At 38.5% G+C, this 20,640-nt stretch overlaps 1 protein-coding gene across 3 annotated transcripts in view; it reads left to right on the top strand.

The window, feature by feature from the left end:
- rad21b (RAD21 cohesin complex component b) overlaps nt 1–20,640 on the top strand; it is a 52,521-nt gene that overhangs the window by 1,619 nt on the left and 30,262 nt on the right. For all 3 annotated transcript variants that reach the window (XM_087986048.1, XM_043688995.2, XM_087986047.1), the window contains exons 2-4: nt 14,385–14,563; nt 17,140–17,269; nt 19,941–20,040. In XM_087986048.1, the coding sequence (XP_087842174.1) occupies nt 14,420–14,563; nt 17,140–17,269; nt 19,941–20,040 (374 nt within the window). In that variant the 5' untranslated portion in view covers nt 14,385–14,419. The remainder of the gene's footprint in view (nt 1–14,384; nt 14,564–17,139; nt 17,270–19,940; nt 20,041–20,640) is intronic.

Below are 20,640 nucleotides of genomic sequence, written 5' to 3'. Positions count from 1 at the left end.
ATCTAAGACACATTAAAATTCCGACTCATAAATTATTTTTCGAATCCTCTCCAGACATGGAAATATTTAGTTTTGGTGTCCAAATCCCGATGTGCTGGGTCCTATGGTTACCCTAACTGAATATTTCCAAGCATTTTACACCACCGAGATGTTAACAAAATAAGCAAGTGGTACCATATAGATTTCTAATTCATCTTTTTTGCGTTTGCGCTGAAAGGATGGGCAGAAGTTGCTATCAAGTGAAATTGAGATTACATTTGTTATATTTTCAATTTTAGTTTAGAAAGTGAAATATAGGCATACTTAAGTGAAAATGAGGTTGGAGAATAAACTTGAGATGCGATTGAACACTTGAATAATTATGTTAATTAATAAACTTGTAATTCTTATGTGAAGCAAAGAGTGTACTGTAAAAAAAGACAAATGAACTTGGTTGATTGGTAATATATTGGTATGCTGTCGATGGCTAATGAAAGTAGTGAATGTGATTGCGACAAGGAGGAATACATATATTGTGGTTTTTTTTAGGGTAATTTGTCTCTGAAACATGCAAATATTTGAAAAAAAATCATTTATTTAGACAAATGAGGAAAGAACTTTGATTTGAAAATGTTTTTCCTGCTGATAATCTATTGATGTGAGCTGTCTCCAGTTTTAAAAAATCGGCACAATTTACATAGCTGTTAGTGAGCTGCAATTCATATCTGTGCCAAAACTATTGAGTTACTGCGTTGTTGACAAATGGTTGTTCTGCAACATTTTATCCTTAATGATGACTGCAGTCTTTCTGGAGAGATTATACAAGTGTTGCAAGAATAACCTGATCAGAAGGTTAATTTTTGATTCTTGTCTTCACCTGTGTTTAAGGCAGCAATAAATTGCATTAAAGACAATCTGGATGTCCACAGAAGGGTAAAATAATGAATTCAACATGATATTTGGGGGCAGGTTCCATGGTTATGTTGATAGTATTTCAATCTTTCAGATGTGTAAGAGAGGATTATTGTTAACGAGACAAACTCTCAAAGGTCATGCATTCCTGAGAGAACTGGGGTCTTTTGATTTTGCTTATTAGTTGATTATGTTGTGTAACTGGGAATAGAAACATCCTCCGAGTGGGGAGCATCCATTGGCCATGTTGTGTTCACAGAACATTCATACAATTACTTGTTTGAGACTTGTCCATGACTGGTTGGTGTTCTGTGATGACAAAACTGGGAAAATAAACTTCTTTATCCAAAGCTGTCACCACATTGAAGAGGCTTCAGGCCAAATCTTTTGAAAGGTCTGGTCACATTTTGACAGTCATGACAAGTTTCACACAACATCTGCAACAATGGCCAACAATGTCAATAAAACAGCACACATTTTTTTCAAGATGTCAGTTTACTTTATCACCCAAAGTTGAAGGATCCTTTCAACAACAAAAAAGAATCCTATCATCTGGATCTATATTTTTGTGCAAACCAATCTGTTTTTCCATGGATCGTGTGCTATCTGTGTACTAATTCTTGTGATTAATCCATTGGGTTTTGAGATATGTTGTTTACATACTAATAAATGGTCCAAGACATTTCCTTCACCCATCTTCAATGGCAGAGGAAAAATGTAAGTTATACATGGCAATTACCTTTGTGAGAATATACCTTGTTGCTGATATTTACATTAAGGAGGGAGAAATTTTATATGGTGACTTAGAAGGAGTTGACTTGCTGGAATATTAACATTTTTATCTCCCATATTTCATGTTTTGTATCCAGAGTTTTGCACTGTTTCATCTCATTAATTAGAGTCATAGAGATGTACAGCACTGAAACAGACCCTTCAGTCCAACTCGTCCATGCTGACCTGTTATCCTAACCTAATCTGGTCCAATTTGCCAGCACTTGGCCCATATCCCTCGAAACCCTTCCTATTCATATTGCCACCCAGATGCCTTTTAAATGCTGCAATTGTACCAGCCTCCACCATTTCCTCTGGCAGCTCATTCCATACATGTACCACCCTCTGTGTGAAAAAGTTGCCCCTTAGGTCTCTTTTATATCTTTCCTCTCTCACTCTAAACCTATGCCCTCTAGTTCTAGACTCCCCCACCCCAGGGAAAAGTCTTTGTCTATTTATCTTATCCATGCCCCTCATGATTTTATAAACCTTTTGAGGTCACCCCTCAGCCTCAGATGCTCCACGGAAAACAGACGCAGCCTTTTCATCCTCTCCCTGTAGTTCAAATCCTCCAACCCTGACAACATCCTTGTAAATATTTTCGGAACCCTTTCAAGTTTCACAACAACCTTCTGAATTTTTGGGACATGTTTTTTAGATTTGTCTTTTTCAGATTGATTAGTGCAAGTGATTTGTGACACCAGTGCCTTTATCTTGTGTATAACAATCTTGGATTTCTTGGGATTTTTTGGTCTAGAACTTTGAATTGTATTTTGAAACAAAACTTTTTTTTTATCTTTTAACTTTGTAAACACTTGTCTTTAAATGTAGTCACTGCATGTCAGCTTGAGAATTTTGGTTAAAAACAAAATTCTAAAAATATAATCTTCATTATATAGAATAAATATGCAGCAATGAGGTACAATCTTGTAATTAGCTTAAATGACTGTATTGCCACAAAAATAATTTGCTGGCTATCCTCTATATAACATCTTTTTAATGCAAATCAAAGGCCTTCTTTTAGAGAATGAGGTTGTTTAATATGCTTAGAGTTTAAAGAGCCTACAAATATCATGTGAAGGACTATCCATCATGTTAATATTACATTATTTTGAGAACTGTTTGATTTTGTGGATTTGGTTTGGCTGGATATCACAGCTTAAACCTTAGTAAACATAAGAATACCTGTATATTGACTTACTTGAGAAAGTTTTAAATCTTTCAGTTATTTTGTTGGCACAATCATGAAAACATGAAGTGAGCTCTTGAGATTAGTTGCTGAAGTCAAGCTTTTCATTTATTCACTGATTCTTTACGCGTGTTATATGTGATGTTTGGATCATAGCTGAATTAATTTGTCTACTCCATAGGCTTACCATCTTTTCCAGCTATAATTTATATTATGTCTAACACTGAAAAAAGTACATTAACAGCCAATTCGGTTAAAATAGTTTTTTCAAAAGTGCATTTTAATTCTTATTTTTAATAAGTTCCAGCAATGAATTAAAAGCTGAAAGAAAGTGACTGCACATTCATAGTTAATTCTCAGTGTCAGACAAGTTGTTGTTCCACCAAGAACAGAATCTGTAATTGGTAGAGCAGCAGAACGCACAGGATCTAGAACCAGAACTCTTGTTTTGTCGGACTAAAGTTGCTTTCAGTAATAGAGGAGGTATTTCCACCTCCTTGATCTGGACTGAAAATCTTCGTCTTATTGCAATTTAGAGTCATACATGGCATGGTAACAGATCCTTTGGTTCAATTCGTCCATGCTGAACAGATATCCTAAATTAATCTAGTCCCATTTGCTAGCATTTAGCCCATATCCCTTTAAACCTTCCAATTCATATACCCATCCAGATGCTTTTTAAATGTTGTAATTGTACCAGCCTCCACCCCGTCCTTTGGCAGCTCATTTCATACATGCACCACCCCCTGTGTGAAAAATTTGCTGCTTAGAACCCTTTGTAAATCTTTCCCCTCTCACTTTAAATCTATGCCCTCGAGTTCTTGACTGTCTACCCTGGGTGAGAATGTGTATAGCGTATGAGCAGATAGGGAAAGAATTATGTTTTGAGTTTTGTGAAATGAAAGCTTGAGCTGAGTATGACTTGGGTAAGAACTTGCTGGAGGCAAGGGTAGTGGGTTAACAAGGTGGAAAAGCATTCAATATGTAGAGCCATTTTAACAAGATGAGGAAGTATTCAGTATGTAAAGTCAGTTAACAAGGTGAAAAGTATTCATTATGTGGATCCAGTTATTCATTGTATAACTCCAGATGGCTTAATCTCTACTATTGACATGCACTGATTGCAACGGTTACCCAATTTGGATGCTCCTCCCTATAAATTGACTATATAATTCATTAAGAAGCCCCTATTCCAGAGAAGACTGAGAACTCCTGTCTCTGCACGTGGGCAATCGTTCTCTCTCCCTCCAAATCCTGGAGTAAAGATGGTGGAGATAAAACTACTGTGTCTCTGAGCATTTTGCTTTGACTGAGGAGCGAGATGGGGCAATAATGGCGCAGTTGGCAGGATCCAAATGAATAGTTATGATCGGTCGGTGTCAGTGATCGTCTGGAACATTTGTGTCTCGAGACGGGCAGGCCCGTAATGTAAGATTTTAAATCTGGGTCTCTCTCGATATTCCTGTATGCCAGAGATGGTCACCTCGCTCGATTGCTGTCTATTCTACGGATTCCTGGAATGGTAATTAGTTCAGTCAAGAGAGACAGTTTTGCAAGGGCACTGTCAAACAGAGCTTCCAGTTCTCTGTGCTGCATTGGTTGGTGGTGGTGGGGGGAGGGGGGAATTAATTGAGGTTCGAATCCTCTCTGTGTATTGGGGTTTGAGACTCCTGGCTGGGTTAATTTGAGGTTTGAGGCCTCCGTGCTGTATTGGGGTTCGAGTTCTCTGTGTTTCTGTGGAGTTTGAGCCTCTGTGAGGAGTAAAGTGAGAAAGGGGTTAAAGTCCCCAGTGGTGAAATTGAGGGTCTGAGAGTCTTTATTCTGGGGGAAGAGTGTGGCTTGGAACTGTGGCACCATGTGGTCCACTATGAGGGGCTTTCTTTTTTTATAAGTGTCATTTCAGTGACAGAATGCAAAAAACTGAGAATTGCTGAAATTAAAGGTCAAATAAAGGGAAGTTTCAATGTAAATTGTGCCATGCTGAGTGTGTTTGATGTTTAAAAATTTTGGTTTGTTAAAATACTGGTTCAGAAAATCCCTTGAAGTAACTGTTTTTCCTTGTTTGAATCAGAATCTCAATTCAGTGTGTTTTGTGAGCTATGTAATGGTGCAGATTTTGTTTTTTCATTGAAATTGTACAACATTATGCCCTTCTTAAAATGATCAAACTTGATTAGATTCCCTACAGTGTGGATACAGGCCCTTCGGCCTTAAAAGTAACCTTAAAATAAAGTGATTTGAGTGCCTTGAGCCTCTGATTAGTTTGAAATTCTACAATGTCTGTTTTTAAAAAAAGTTGGGCCAGTGGTCAGGCTTTCGCCAGATGAGAGTATTGTATTAAAATATCTTTGCTGTGTTTGTAATGCAGAGTGTTCACGAAAAGAAGAGTGCATTTTCATTTTGATGTTTTAATATATGAGAGAATATTAGAACTTGAGGCTGTGTTGTTTCCGTTCTTTTAATTATTAAGACTTCATTGGCTCCCTCCATATTGCAAATTAAAGGAATGTTGATCTCTACCAAAGTTGCCACTCTAATTCTGACTATTTTATTTTGTCTCCAAATAAGATCTAACATATGAGGAACGGCTGAGGATCCTGGGATTGTATTCATTGGAGTTTAGAAGATTAAGGGGAGATCTGATAGAAACTTACAAGATAATACATGGCTTGGAGAGGGTGGACGCTAGGAAATTGTTTCCGTTAGGCGAGGAGACTAGGACCCGTGGACACAGCCTAAGAATTAGAGGGGTAAATTCAGAACAGAAATGCGGAGACAATTCTTCAGCCAGAGAGTGGTGGGCCTGTGGAATTCATTGCCGCAGAGTGCAGTGGAGGCTGGGGCGCTAAATGTCTTCAAGCCAGAAATTGATAAATTCTTGATGTCACAAGGCAGGTAAGTGGAGTTGAAATGCCCATCAGCCATGATTGAATGGCGGAGTGGACTCGATGGGCCGAATGGCCTTACCTCCGCTCGTTTGTCTTATGGATGTTTCATTTGGAGAATGTATTATAAAATATTCAGCATTTGTTTCCCATGAATATTTGAGATTTAACTCTGAATTGAAGTCGCCTCTTCAATTGCTAAACCACAGGAATCATTCTGTTGTTTTCTTGCTGTTCCAGACTTTTGAAATACATTTCCTGACAGCTTTCAGATTAGCCAAGTATTGATTTGTTAAAGGAAAATAATTTTTGAATAACCTGAATGGAATACCCACAGGGTTTGATTTTAGGACCATTGATTGTTGTTTATAATTGGCTGAATTGTTTAGGCAGTACAATTTAGGAGTTTATGGATTGTATAAAACTTGATAATGTCATAAATAGTAAAGAGAGTAATAGACTTCAAGAATTCAAAGAAGGTTGAAATAGGCAGATACAATTTAGTGCAGGTAAGTGTGTGACTGTCTTCATATTGTTAAGACGGACCCGCGGGGTCCCGTCTTTGCGTGTTCTTTCGGAAGGAGAAACTCACACTGGCAACTATGATTAGACGCAGACAGCCGTTTATTCACAGAATCTTAACTGGTACAACGAATCTACAAGCATGCATTCGTTGGAGAAGGCGTTCTCCCTTCTCGTTCAAACTTGACACAATTATACTTCGCGCTGCCTGGAGTCCCCAGTCAGTTCGCCTTCCCCATTAGTCCATTCATCTGCGCGCGCTGGGGATCCGTCCTCCTATTGGCCGCATCGAAGTGCCTGTCCAGCTCCTGCTGTGCTTGACAATGGCTCAGCCATCCCCGGGAGCGGTTCCGATCCCGTATTCAATAGTTCATTGTTTCAAGGAATTACTATGCGTCTGACAGGCTAGCCATTTTCAATAGTTTCAGTTTAACTAAATTGACAATTACAGACTTAAATAGAGTCATTCACACTTAACAGTTACAGGTTCCGATAGAGCAATTCACACTTGTCTAACAGTTACAGATTCCGATCGGTTTCTTTATTAATCCCGAGTTTCGATGGGGCAATTGATACTGGCTGGTATTTACAGGCTCCAAGATTTAATTAACATTATGCATATCCCTTACAAGCTCCAGCCAGGTAGTCATGCAGTCGCCAGCAGCAGCTCGCTTGGCTGTTGTTAACCATTTCAGGGCTGGAACTAGAAGTGTCTGTTGCAGAACTAGTGTCACCCTCCCTAGCCCTACATTAAACACCCCAGTGAAATCTCCCCAACAATATTGCTAACCACCTTGGCAAGGAAGGAATGAGAGAGGAAAGGCAAAGATACTTTTAGCAGCTAACATCTTTTGGAGAGCTTCTCCATTCACAGGTAAAGCATGCCTTAGGACTACCGCCCACTCCTCCACAGCCTGATCGAATAGATTCAGTCAGCTCCCCAGTCATGAGCACGAAAAGTGAAGAAGCTAGTAACAAATGAAGAGGAGGTCGATATGCATTTTGTCAGTGGCCTTCCTACGGACATTAAACCACATTTACCTTGTCTTTCGATCATTTAATGGATATGAAGGTTGACTGATCAAGCTAACATCACAACAGTCACTTGGCTTTGTTACATTTGACAGCAGAGTGGGAGCAGAAGCAGCAAAGAATGCTGAATTCACCTAGCCTGCAGCTGAAACTGCTGCACTGCACACTCAGTTGCACTGGTATCCTCCATCTGAAGCATCTCCGGAAGGATGGAAGTTTCATCAGTTTTGTGAAGTACTTAATGCAGTTATCCAAGAAATCAGATTTCTCCATGGACTGATGCACAAGGACAGACTGAATTTTGTTTTCAAGTTGGACTTTACTCAAGGAGATTTTGGCAACTGGCTCATTTCTGCGCGTGCTGGGGATCCGTCCTCCTATTGGCCGCATCGAATTGCCTGTCCAGCTCTGTGGATTTAAGAACTTTACTGGTGAATTTTTTTCCACATGGGAGGATTCTTCAAATTCTATTTATTGTAACGGACTAGTAATTTTTGTTATATTCGTTGTATGCTGTGAGTCAATAACTTGCCTAAATACCAGCTATCAGTCTTATGAAAGCTGGTAATGCCATAGGTTATCATGAAATGATAAAAAGGAGGGAATGAGAATGTGTATAAGGTATGAGCAGGTAGGGAAAGAGTTAAGTTTTGATCTTTGTGAAACAAAAGGTTCAGCTGAGCATGACTCAGATCAGATATGCACTTGCAGTTAACGGGGTGTTGGAGGCGAGGGTAGTGGGTTAATGAGGTGGAAAAGCATTCATTATGTAGAGCCATTTAACCAGATGAGGAAGCATTCAGTATGTAAGGTCAGTTAGGTCAGTTATTCATTATGTGAAGCCAATCATTCATTGTAAAACACCAGATGGCTTAATCTGTACTATTGACACTTGCTAATTGTGCTGGTCACCCAATCAATATGTATGTTGCCTTGTCTGGATGCTCCTCCCTGTAAAATTACTATATAATTCATTAAGAAACTGCTGATCAAGAGAAGACAGAGAACTCGTGTCTCTGTGCACATGGGCAATTGTGCTGTCTCCCTCCAGGGCCCGGAATAAAGATGGAGGTAAAGCATACGTTGTCTCTGAGCATTTTGCTTCGACTGAGATGGGAATGGGAGGACATGGGGAAAAGATCTTTTCCTTTATTCATGCCTCTTATTATTTTGTAACTTCTTTAAAGTCTCCCCTCAGCCTTTGACACTCCAGGGAAAATAGCCCCACTCTGTTTAGCCTCTCCTGAGAGCTTAAACCCTCCAACCCTGGCAACATGCTTGTAGACCTTTTGTGAACTGTTTCCAGTTTAACAACTTATTTTCTATAGCAGGGAGAATTGAATGCAGTATTCTAAAAATGGCCTAACCAATGTCTAGTACAGCTGCAACACAACCTCCCAATTCCTATACTCAATGCACTTAGCAGTAAAGGCAAGCATACCAAATACCGCCTCTACAATCCTATCTACCTACGACTTTGTTTTCAAGGAACTATGGATCTGCATGCCAAGGTCTCTTTGTTTGGCAACACTCCCCAGGACCTTTAAATTAAATGTACACATTCTGAGCTGATTTGCCTTACCAAAATGCAGCACCTCACATTTATCTAAATTAAACTCCAACTGTCACTCTTCGACCCATTTGTCTCTTTCCAGGAAAAAACATTGAGGAATTTCCTTAGCTCCACATGTTAAATGTCCTTTTTGAGATTCTTACACTTGATGTAACTGCAATACATCAACCTCTGTGAACAGCCACGATTTATTTCAGCAAGTACAAGCCTTTGGAGGATCCCTTCATACTGTTTGTGATTATTCCTTAAACACAGTGTGGGATTAGGTTATTCCTTAAACATAGTAGCATTTATAGAGTATGATTAGATTTATCACATCGTGCCTGCAAGACAGGACCCCACCCCGGGACATCCAATTTCTCACATGTCAGCAGAACAAATTAACCCTGTAACATCTCTCACAGTGATCACCTCTGTGTAAACATATCTCTCAGCTCCAACTCCCAAGCAAAGGGTTTGATAGTGGAAGTTTTGCAGCAGCTTTGCAAAATGAAATAGTGAATAAAAAGCCAGGCGGTTGATGAAAGAGGTAGATATTTTGTCTTAAAAGAGAAATGTGAGGTCGAGGTGTAGAGTACTTCAGAAATTGAGTCTCAACAACTGAAGACATGGCTATCAATATTGGAGAATTTAAATTAAGAATGCACAGGTGGCCCCAGTTACACATTTTGCAGAGTTGAGCTGGAAGAGATTTCAGAGATTGGAAGGGTTAAGGATAGAGGAAATTAGACGCATGGGTGAGAATTTTAAAACTGACTGTTACTTGGTTAGTAGCCTAAGTATATCGGTATGCACTGAAATGATAGGGGAATGGATGTGGGTAATTTTTATTGTTTACATATGCATATACACACGGGTATATGTATCACTAGTACTAATGTTTCATGCTAAGAATGGAAATTCTAAATTGTTTCAGCATAAATGCTGGAGGTAATCATATTATCTGACCTCACTGCATAATAAAGGAGTTGGTGACTTTGAGAAAGGAACTTAAGTAATTCAGAACGTGGTCCTGCAAGTTAGGGTAGCCATTGATATTTCAGGAAACATTTTCGAGAAAACTATTTTGCCTCCTGAACTTCACTGTTGTAATGGGTAGAAAAGCCAACTCATGACATTTAACATGAAGTGGTAGAATGGATTTCAGTATTATTTGTTAAGAAAACAACGGTTCCCACTGGAAGAGGGTGGTGAAATCCATCCCATATATAATAGATTATATCTCTAGATATGGATTTGGAAATGAGGATTGGTTTTCCTTTTTATTAATTGTCCTTGAGTGGTTGGTGGCATTCTTCCTTCTTTGAACCAATACATTGTGTTATGTAGGTACATTCATGGTGGTCTTAACTTGGTCAAATTTCTGCAACTCTGATGATAAAGGAATACAGTTCCAAGGCAGGATGGTGTGTGCAATCAGCCAACAAAAGATCTAATTTCTAAAAATGTTAGCTCTTCTGAGTTCACCCAATACTTCTACAGTTTGCTAAACATTCAGAGCCAGAGTTCACATCAATTCTTTGTGTACCAGCAATTCTTAGACCATTATGTTTTGTTTTACCCTGTGTCCATTTAATCTAATTACACTAGTAATCTTGCTGTTACAGTGTAAAGTGCCAATGTATGCTTAAACATTTAGTTTTGACGCAAACTCTTCACAGTTGAGCTGTACTAGGTAATATTATGCAAGCACAATACATATCCATTGATAGTCCTACAAAATGCCTGACTCAAACTTTTAAATGAATCAGAAGAGAGGAGAAGAGCTTGTTTCAACTTTGTAAATGAGATCAAAGTTAATTTTGACATTTTGTGTACCCAGGCTTGATTTTTTTTTAAAAAAACAGACAAAATCTCAACTATTGGTTGTTTTCTGCTGGGAAATTATGTATGAATATAAAGGAGCTGCCCAAATCAGTTGTGACTGTTGGATACAAGGGCAAGTATGTTATGGTACTCACTGCCCAGGTCAGAGATGAAAAGTAGTTGGATATTGGTGTTCCTGGAATGATACCCCAGTAAACTTTACATCTTTCACCAAGAAAGGGATAAAAGGAAGTATCTGTAGAAAAGTGCACCAAGAGATCAGAGGCTGAATATAAAAAAAGCAGAAAGAAACCAAATCAAATATGGGAGAAATCCAAAAGGTGATGTAAGACTGCTGTCAGAATCAAAGCATTGAAGGGGTCGCAGATTCCAACATGCTAAGTATGTAGGTCAAATATCTATTGATCAACTAGTTTTGCCTATTTAGTGTTGTACTCCTGTTTGGATATGGCAGCAGAGCTGCAGTACATTAGAATTTGGGCAGGAGATTGTCTTAACCAAATTTCTCTGCAATAGATGTCTTTCTCAAATCTGTTGTCTTCAGACTCATTAATTAGAATTGGAGTGTGAGTTAGTTACACTCTGGCACAGACATTGGGGAAGCAGTACTTGGATATTTTGCTCCAGACGTCTTGTTGAAATGTGCAGGGTCAGAATAGGATTGGTCTGTCAAAGTAAGAGGAACTTGGGTGAGATATGGAAAAAAATTACTGTTGAAGGAAAGTGACTGCAGGAAACTAAAATTATGGAACAGTTAGCCAAAGTCAGTTGTCAGGAAATTGATAGACTTCATAATTGGGGACTTTATAATCGATCAAATTGACAACTTACTAGTTGAACAAAGGAATTCAGTATGGACTAGACATGGGTATATCGTGTTTGACCAATCTGAATTTTTTGATGTGATAAATGGTAAATAGGAAAATATCTACAGATATTACTTGCGTTGTGAAAAATACCTTTGATTTTTCTGCTTTTTAAAAACTGGACTGCAAGGAGAAAGAACTTTTTAAAAATACAACATCAGACATTCATTCTCTGGTTAGGGGATTTAAAATGCTGTGCAAAGCCTTAGGATAAGAAATGAATGCTTAGGACTGAGGTGGGAATAACTTTCTCCACTCAAAGATTGAGACTCTTTGGCATTCTGAACTTTTGTGGGCTATGGATACTTACAGTCATGGACACCATCAGCACAGGAAATGTTCAAAAACAACCACCCAACTATTCTAATTCTATTTTCCAGCATTTGGCCAACAGCCGTCTGTACCTTGGCATTGCAAGTGCACATCTAAATACTACTTAATGTTAGGAGGGTTTCTGCCTCTACCACTCATACAGGCAGTGAGTTCCAGATCCCCACCTCCACCTGGGTGAAAATGGTTTTCCTCAAACCTCCTCTAAACCTTCTGTGCCTTACCTTAAATCTGTGCCTTATCAAGGGGAATAGTTTATTTCTGTCTACCCAACCTTGCCCATCATTCTGTAAGTCTCAACCATGTGCATAGGTTTAACATGAAAAGGGATAACTTCTTCATGCAGAGTGTGAGGTGTGAATGGAATGAGCTGCCAGAGGAAGTGCTGGAGGCAGGTACAATTACAACATTTAATGTATCTAGATGTGTATATGAATGGGAAGGATTTAGAGGAATATGGACCAAATGCTGGCAAAAAGGACTAAATCACCTTAAGATGACTAGTCGATGTGGCAAATTTAGACCAAAGGGTCTGTTTCCGTACTGTATGACTCTTATATCGCTTCTACATCTTCTTTTGCTGTAAGGAAGACAACCCCAGTCTGTCCAATCTTCATAACTGAAACTTCAGCACAGGCAACATCCTGGTAAATCTCTTCACTCTCTGCAGTGCTTTGACATCCTTCCGAGAATGTGGATTCCAGAACTGCGCATAGTATTTTAGCTGCCGCCTAACCAACATTTTTCATCTTTGAATGCATTTAAAGCTGCAAAAGCTAAATACAAGGCGTAGTGGAAAAGTGTGTCGAAGACTGAGATTAGTTGTGATCATATCGAATGTTGTGAAGGATGGACAGGTCCCACTCCTGCTGCTATATATTGTGTTCTCTCTGAGCATTGGGAAAGTGTGAAAGTAACTCTTGTTTTTGCAGATGACAGTGCTTGCTCCACCTTTTTTTTTTGTTGTGTGTTCATGTCTAGTTCATCTTTCCTGTGTGTGAGTGACAAATTTATCAATTTTCTGACAGTATTGTGCAACATCTGGCAGTCTTACGGTTGCAAATAAAATTGCTGCCCTCTCCGAATTGTGAGGGGAGACTCTTAGTGCCATTCTTAGTGGCTCGGATAACAAAAATCCTGAACTAAGGCAACAAACATTTAATTTCATGTCAAAGATAAGATATTTGATCTCAAGACTTAAGCAGCTGCAATTTTCTTCCACTAAGGAAATTAATATCAGGGTTTCAGCTTGTGGTCTTGGTTGTGCCCAATATGCATAGAGATTTTCCCTTGTTATTTTGTCAGTTACTTGAACATGTCCTTGGAGTTGCAAGCCCACTTGCCCGAGGAAATACCTCTACTTGCTAGATTGAAACTCTTCATAATTTTTAATGCCTCATTCTCTGTCTCAACAATCTACCTCTCCTGGAGGAAGAACATTCTTAGCTTTCCCAGGCTTTTCTATATACGTAAATAAATAAAAAATGTTGAGACAAAATCTCCTCCAGCAGTAATCTTTCTTAAGTTTTATGCCCAGAATTGTATACAATGAGGTGTACAGCACTAGTCGAGAGTGTAGTGCTGGAAAAGCACAGCAGGTCAGGCAGTATCAGAGGAGGACGAGAATTGACATTTCGGGCAGAAGCCCTTCAATAGGAAAGCACTATACAAAACTGAAATCTAACCAGGATTTGTAAAGTTTTTTTTTTGTAATGTTCAATGCTGCTATTTAAAAATAAAGTATTTTCTTTAACAGCCTATCAACTTGCTCTGTGCATATTTTTTCATGTGCATGCCCAGATCCTTCTGTTTTGTGTGTTCTTTTGATTGTACTGTGTGTATTATATTAACTCTCAAGATGGATCACCCCATGACTAATCACATGAAATTGCATTGCATGTTGCTTCTCATTTTGTCTCCTGAAGTTTAGTACTCACTTGTCAATATTTAGATTAGATTCCCTACAGTGTGGAAACAGGCCATTTGGCTCAACCAGTCCACACCAACCCTCCGAAGAGTAACCCATCCAGACCCATTCCCCTTTGACTAATGCACCTGACACTATGGGCAATTTAGCATGGCCATCCCCCTGACCTGCACATCTTTGGACTGTGGAAGGAAGCCGGAGCACCTGGAGAAAACCCACGCAGACACAGGGAGAATGTGCAGACTCCACACAGTCGCCCGAGGCTGGAATCGAACCCAGGTCCCTGGTGCTGTGAAGCAGCAGTGCTGACCACAGAGCCACCGTGCCGCCCCTACATACTACACTTCCAAACTCTGTATCAACCACAAACCTCCAAATCGCACTCTCCTGTCCTGAAGTTCAACACATTTTAAATGCAGCAAGAAAAACAATAGTCCTAATAATGGAAATCCCATATATAGTTCTTTTCAGTCAGAAAAATTTCCATTCAGTGGGGTGAGGAAATTGAAAGAGTATATCATGTGTAACTTTTAGCTTTCAATTAATTTTTGATAATTTGCTTTTTTTCTAGGTTTATGATCTTGTGTTATAAAATAACCACAGAAGATGTTTTACGCTCACTTTGTGTTGAGCAAACGTGGGCCACTAGCCAAAATCTGGCTTGCGGCCCATTGGGACAAGAAGCTTACCAAAGCCCATGTGTTTGAATGTAATCTGGAGAGCAGTGTGGAAAGTATAATTTCTCCAAAGGTAGGTATTCTGCCAAAAAAATTGTTTGGGTCAAATTAGTATAAATAGTTTTTTAAAAAGTTTGTCTTGCAAGGTGTATATTTCCTTGTGTTACAGATAGGTTTTATTGTGAAAATTTCATTATGCAGGTGTCAAGCTTACTAATGTCTGTGCATACTATTACAGGGTATACAATTTATCTGAGCTTAATACTTTGTGAATTGGATGACCACATTTTATCTGTCTATTACACGTATCTCTTTGTTTTTCTTCTTTTATAAAAAAGTTGTTTTGTTTCCTGCCTTACACCATCAAACTTGTTTCTCTTATTTTTGCTTTTTTCTAGATGGGGAGGAGGGGTGTGGCAGGTTACATTTGGCATGAAGTTTGTTGGACAAATAAAGCCCTCAGCGCTCGCTTCCCATTCCTTAATCAGTCCTTTATCCTTTCCCATACTTCCTGATTTGATTCATTTCCCCCATTTCTTCACATTCCACTTTCTGACCCAATTGTGCTGTCACTTCCATTGAAGCCTCTGTCTATTCAACTGCCCACCTCAACCCTGTATCTGACTATCCTCCTTGTTCCACTTTTACTTTCCTTACCCTCCATCCAAATCAGTCCACCCACTTTTGGCCCAATGTAGTTGTCCAAAATGAATATAATATTTGGTTCATATCTGAAAAGTGTTATGTTGTTCTATTATCTTTCAGATGGTTAATCTGTGTTCACTTGAATTGTTAAGAAAACAGTTTCTGTGACCTTATGAACACCATGAAAATAGAATAACTGGTGGCTTGCTATTTAAGAAGTTGTGCTGTATACAGATTAGATGGCAGTTTTTCTCACCTAACAGTTATGATTCATCTGAAGTGATTCCAGTTAGAAAACATTTTGGAACATTACAGAAATTTGACTAAAGTTCTTTTTCTGAGGTTCCTTCGCACCTGATACAACTGCACCACACCAATTTCTTTGAACAACAACCACATTTTATTAAGCACAATACATTACACACTTTCTGGAGGAACCTTTAACGCATACCTCGCAGGGCTTACAGGGTCATGGCAAAAGCTCTCCCAGAACAAAGCAAACAGTTTTTCCTTTATGCAAAATCTTTACATCATAGTTAATAATGTGCACAAGACAAGCCCCAGCCATTCCCCCAGAGTCACATGCCATTCAAGACACAATGCAGCGACCACTTCATCCTCAGAAGCAATGTATTGGCCAGATCTGTTGTGAATTGTATTTTTTGTAAACCACCATGTAAATGGCTCTGGATAATAGGAGATAAGGTAATTTCTTACAATTTATCTGTAAGTCTGAGACATTCCACCCTTGCCTCACACATCCAATTTCCTGCAGGTCAGCAGAGTAAGTTAAATCTTTAATATCACAGACTGAATTCCCTATGTGTGTCTGTGTTACTTTTGGAGTCTACAGTTAATAATGTCAAATATCTGAAATACCAGAATACTTTTTTTTCTGAAAGCAAATTCCAGTTCTACAGGGCAATGCACTATTGGAACAGAATGAAGAAAACAGGAGTAGTGCTATAGAGTCCTAGTGTCCTGACCAGTCTCTTATTTTTAATAAACTTTGCTTTATTCTTAACACTGTTCACCATATCGTAATATGCACAAAGTTGTACTTATCCATCACTCCTGTTCTCGCTGTCTAACATTGGCTTGGAGTCCCGAAATATCTCTATTTAAAAATGTTCCCTGTATTTCGATCCTTTCTTGGTTCCCCCTCCATAGTGTATTTTCGTTAAATGTGTGCTCCTGTTCCTTGTTTTTCTCCTAAGTGCATTACCCACATTAGGTTGTTACCCATTCTTTTAACTGTCTTTCATTTTGGTTTTGCAAAAGGTGTCGTCTTAAATTCCAAAACTTCCTTTTGATTTGATACTACTGAGTTGCTTCTTTACCCCTTAACAGAGGTGGTACAGTGGCTAGTTAGTAGTTGTCTAAAGTCTCCTGTTTCTTCATTCTGGAGCACCAAGGAAAATTGTAACCTACCTGCAGCTCCTCACAATATTGGAAATATATTGGAGAATTGCAGACTAGGTATTGGGTAAAACTAAAATGTGCAGTTGCTGAAATTAAAACAGGAAATCCTGTAATTGGGTCAGGCAGCATCTTGGGGAGAAACAACATTTAATTTTGAAGTTGATAATAAGGTCTTTTCTGTTTTAATTTTATGCTAATCATGGGATTGTTCTTCTTTGTGATGTTTTTAATCTTTTATTCAGAATTTCTTCAAATACTTCCTTAACAGTGTGCATTTACCCTTTCAACAAAAGCCTCCAAACAGTTTTTGTTCTTTTCAGTGAGATGTCTACTTATTTTTGATTTATACTAACTTTTATCATCTTTAACATAATGAAAACTGCACAGCAACAGATTGTTTTAGTCATCCAACTGAAGGTCAGTGTTATGAAATATTGAAACTTGATTCATCTGAATGAATCAAATTAATTTTGTTGTTTGCATCCCAGAAGTCATGCAGAAGAGATTGTGACAATTGAGGTTTCATAGAAGATTTGGAAACTATGTTCATTATTAGTAGTTTGTAACCACTGTATTTTCCAGGTTAAGATGGCTTTGCGAACCTCTGGACACCTTTTACTGGGTGTGGTGAGGATTTATCATCGAAAAGCTAAATATCTGCTGGCAGACTGTAATGAAGCCTTCATAAAGATTAAAATGGCTTTCCGTCCAGGTATGATGTTGGTGGTTTGCTTGCATGTTGTTTATGTTTTGATAAAAATTGGAGGAAGAAATGTAAGATATGTATTTTCTTAATGGCTGCTTTGGAGTGAGAATTCGGAAAGGCTGATAAAGTTTGGGTTGTCAGTAATTTGCGTGGCCCAGCAAGACTTGGTTTTTAGTGCAAAGACTAGCCCTTTCTAAAATTGAAAAAGTAGTGTCTGAAGATTGTTAGATTTATAATAAAATCAAGAAGCTGACAGAATATAGAAAATGCAGAAGAAACAAAGCAAGAGCATTTGATAAAATGGTATGTAGTCAGCTTGTTGGCATAGTTGATGCCCATGAAATAAAGTAGAGTGTAGCATTGTGGATGTGAAGTTGGTTAAGTGGTAGGGAATACTTTTGCAGGTTGTGTTTTTATTATTTAGAGGCAGTTATACAGCAGAGTCCCCACAGGTGTCAGTACTGGAGGACAGTTACTTTTTATTTGATGAATATTGATGACTTTCGGGCGTTCAGGGCATAATTTCAAAATTTGCAGATGACCCAAAACCTGAATGTAGATTAGGCTGATGGGGTGGTGGGGAAAGCAGAAAAATTTCAGGTGAAATTTAATGCAGAGAAATGAACATGATACATTTTGATAGAAAGAAATAGGAGAGAAAAAAAGAAATTAACAGGAAGGGCAAATGTAAAGGAAATGTTTAGGGAAATATGTGAACATAATATTAATTGTGACAGGACAAATTGAAAAAGTACTTGAAAAGACTACAAAAGTGAGCAAGTTTTGATGAATCTTTTGTAAAACTGTGGTTTGGCATGAACTGAAATATTCTGTCCATTTACAGAAGCTATGTGGAAAACATGACTGGTTCCAAAAATGTAGTTCCTTGAGTAGGTTGGGTTCATCTTCTTGGAGATGAAGTGGTTGAGAGAGATTTATTAGAGGTCTCCAAAATCATGGGGGATCTGGACAGAGTAGATAGAACCTGATTTTGAAGTGCCATGACCAAATGAGATACAGTTAAAGTGAATGGCAAAACAGTGAGTAGGATTTGGAATGCACTGCCAGAGTGTGTAGTGAAAGAGCAGATTCAGTAATGTGTTTCAAAAATAAATTGATTAAGTGTCAGAAAAGGAAAATGTTCCTGTACCACTGAAAAGGGAAACATTTCCTATGCCTTAAGGAAAGAGTGATGTAGTGGGACTAGCTGTGTTGCTCCCACAGAGAGTCTCCTCCAGCTCAATGGTCTCCTTGTGCTGTAATCTTTTAATGATATATTGTATGCATCTGTCAGAGAGCAGGATTTTCCGACTATGTACCACAAAAGTCTATAATCTACATTTTTCTAAAAGTTGAGAAAGATCTGAGAATGTACTTACTGCTGCATGAAAAGTGGGAGAAAAGGGGTGCATGTAAAATCTGGTCCAAAATAATCTGCATGTTTTTGCCATTAAGTGTCATCCCTGAAAGTTGCCACCGAAGTTGACAGGGTTGTTAAGAAGGCATATGGTGTGCTGGCATTTATTGGTGGGGAATTGGGTTTTGGAGCCACGAGGTCATGCTTCAATTGTACAAGACACTGGTAAGGCCGCACCTGCAGTATTGCTTACAGTTCTGATCACCGCATTATAGGAAAGATGTGGAAGCTTTGGAAAGGGTTCAGAGAGATTTACTAGGATGTTGCCTGGTATGGAAGGAAAGTCTTACGAGGAAAGGCTGTGGGAATTGAGGCTATTTTTGTTGGAAAAAAGAAGGTTGAGAGGTGACTTACTCGAGATATATAAGGTAATCGGAGGGTTAGATAGGGTGGACAGTGAGAGCCTTTTTCCTCAGGTGGTCAATTGCTTTAAATTGAGGGCTGATAGATTTCGGACAGATATCATGTGTAGTTTCTTTGCTCAGAGAGTGGGTGTGGACTGGCCTGCCTGCAACAGTAGTAGACTCGCTGATATTAAGGGCTTTTAAATGGGCATTGGACATACAAATGGAAAATAATGAAATGGTGTCGGTTGGATGGGCATCAGATTAATTTCATAGGTTGGTGCAACATCAAGGGCTGAAGGGCCTGTACTGCGCTGTAACGTTTTATGTTCTACAAACCAGGTTGGTCCTGAAATATCAAAAAAAACATGCAATTTCAAAATGGTAACGTGTCTTTTATTATTTTGTTTCTTTCCAAACAGCAAGCAAGCAGCAGTTTTCTGATTAAAATCTAAAATTAGAATAAATGAAATAATTTGTGCCTCACTGTAGTCCAACAAGTTGAATGTTTGTACACTTGTTGCATTCTTAGTGCTGAGGACAGACTAAGAGCAAACATAGAGCATGGTGTCACAGGAACAGTACCAAATAAATGTTATGGGTAATATTGATTCCAAAAGATTTCTGAAATCCTGGCCAATTTCAAATACATGGGTTCCATTATGCTTGATTATGAATTAATTCTATCTGATTTTAAAGATTTGTGGACAGTCTCTTAGCACAACTGCACCAGGTAATGTGGTCATCCACTGGGACATGTGTGGAGCTAAGTTCACAGGCTCTAGTTCGAAACAGGAAATTGACTGACCATGTGACACCTTGGTAACCCTGTTATAATTTGACTCTTCTAGTTTTTAGATGTGTTAAACATCATGCAAGGTTTATTAAATGGACAAATTTGGTATTGCAATTATAGGGGTTGTAGATCTTCCAGAGGAGAACAGAGAAGCTGCATACAATGCTATCACTTTGCCTGAAGAATTTCATGATTTTGACCAGCCGTTACCTGACTTAGAGTAAGTGTTTTTAAATCATGTTTAATCTTCTTTCACCCTAAAATAATTTTCAGAATTGGTTTGAGAGCTTAATTCAAAACCATAACTTAGAAATGACTCACCATGTTTAATGTGATAGTTTGTGGCATTGAGTGATGTAATTCTGAATTAATCTATTCTAATCAGGACAGATAATTCATCTTAATGACATTGTGCTTTGGAGTGTAAAATAGAAATAGAGTATTTGTTAACAATGTGTGTAGGTGGACTTGGGGTCAAGGCCTAATTAGGCTTAATTGTAAAATCTATCATGAATAATCTGTGGAAACCTAGTACCTTTAATTCATGTGATTGACAACTTGCCAAGCTAGTTTTCCATGTTGTTACTAGGTATAGATTTTATACCTCAACACTTAGCATTGCAGTGACAAGAGGGGGGCGGGGGGGGGGGGATAGATAGGATGAAAGGTGAACCTACCAATAGCTGAGCATGAAACATTTTCTTGAGAAAAAGAGGGAGAATATGATGGCATAAAATCAAGTCAGTTCGCAGAATCAAAAGCTTCATATTTAAATACATTTTTAGAAAATAAGTTTGAGATTTTTATGTTGCACCTGCAA

The sequence above is a fragment of the Chiloscyllium plagiosum genome, unplaced genomic scaffold (genome assembly GCF_037043375.1).
Source record: "Chiloscyllium plagiosum isolate Xiang-an unplaced genomic scaffold, Cpla_swu_hap1 HiC_scaffold_4, whole genome shotgun sequence".
Taxonomy (NCBI): Eukaryota; Metazoa; Chordata; class Chondrichthyes; order Orectolobiformes; family Hemiscylliidae; genus Chiloscyllium; species Chiloscyllium plagiosum.
Note: the sequence above shows the minus strand (reverse complement) of the source record. Positions and strands in the feature narration are given on the sequence as shown.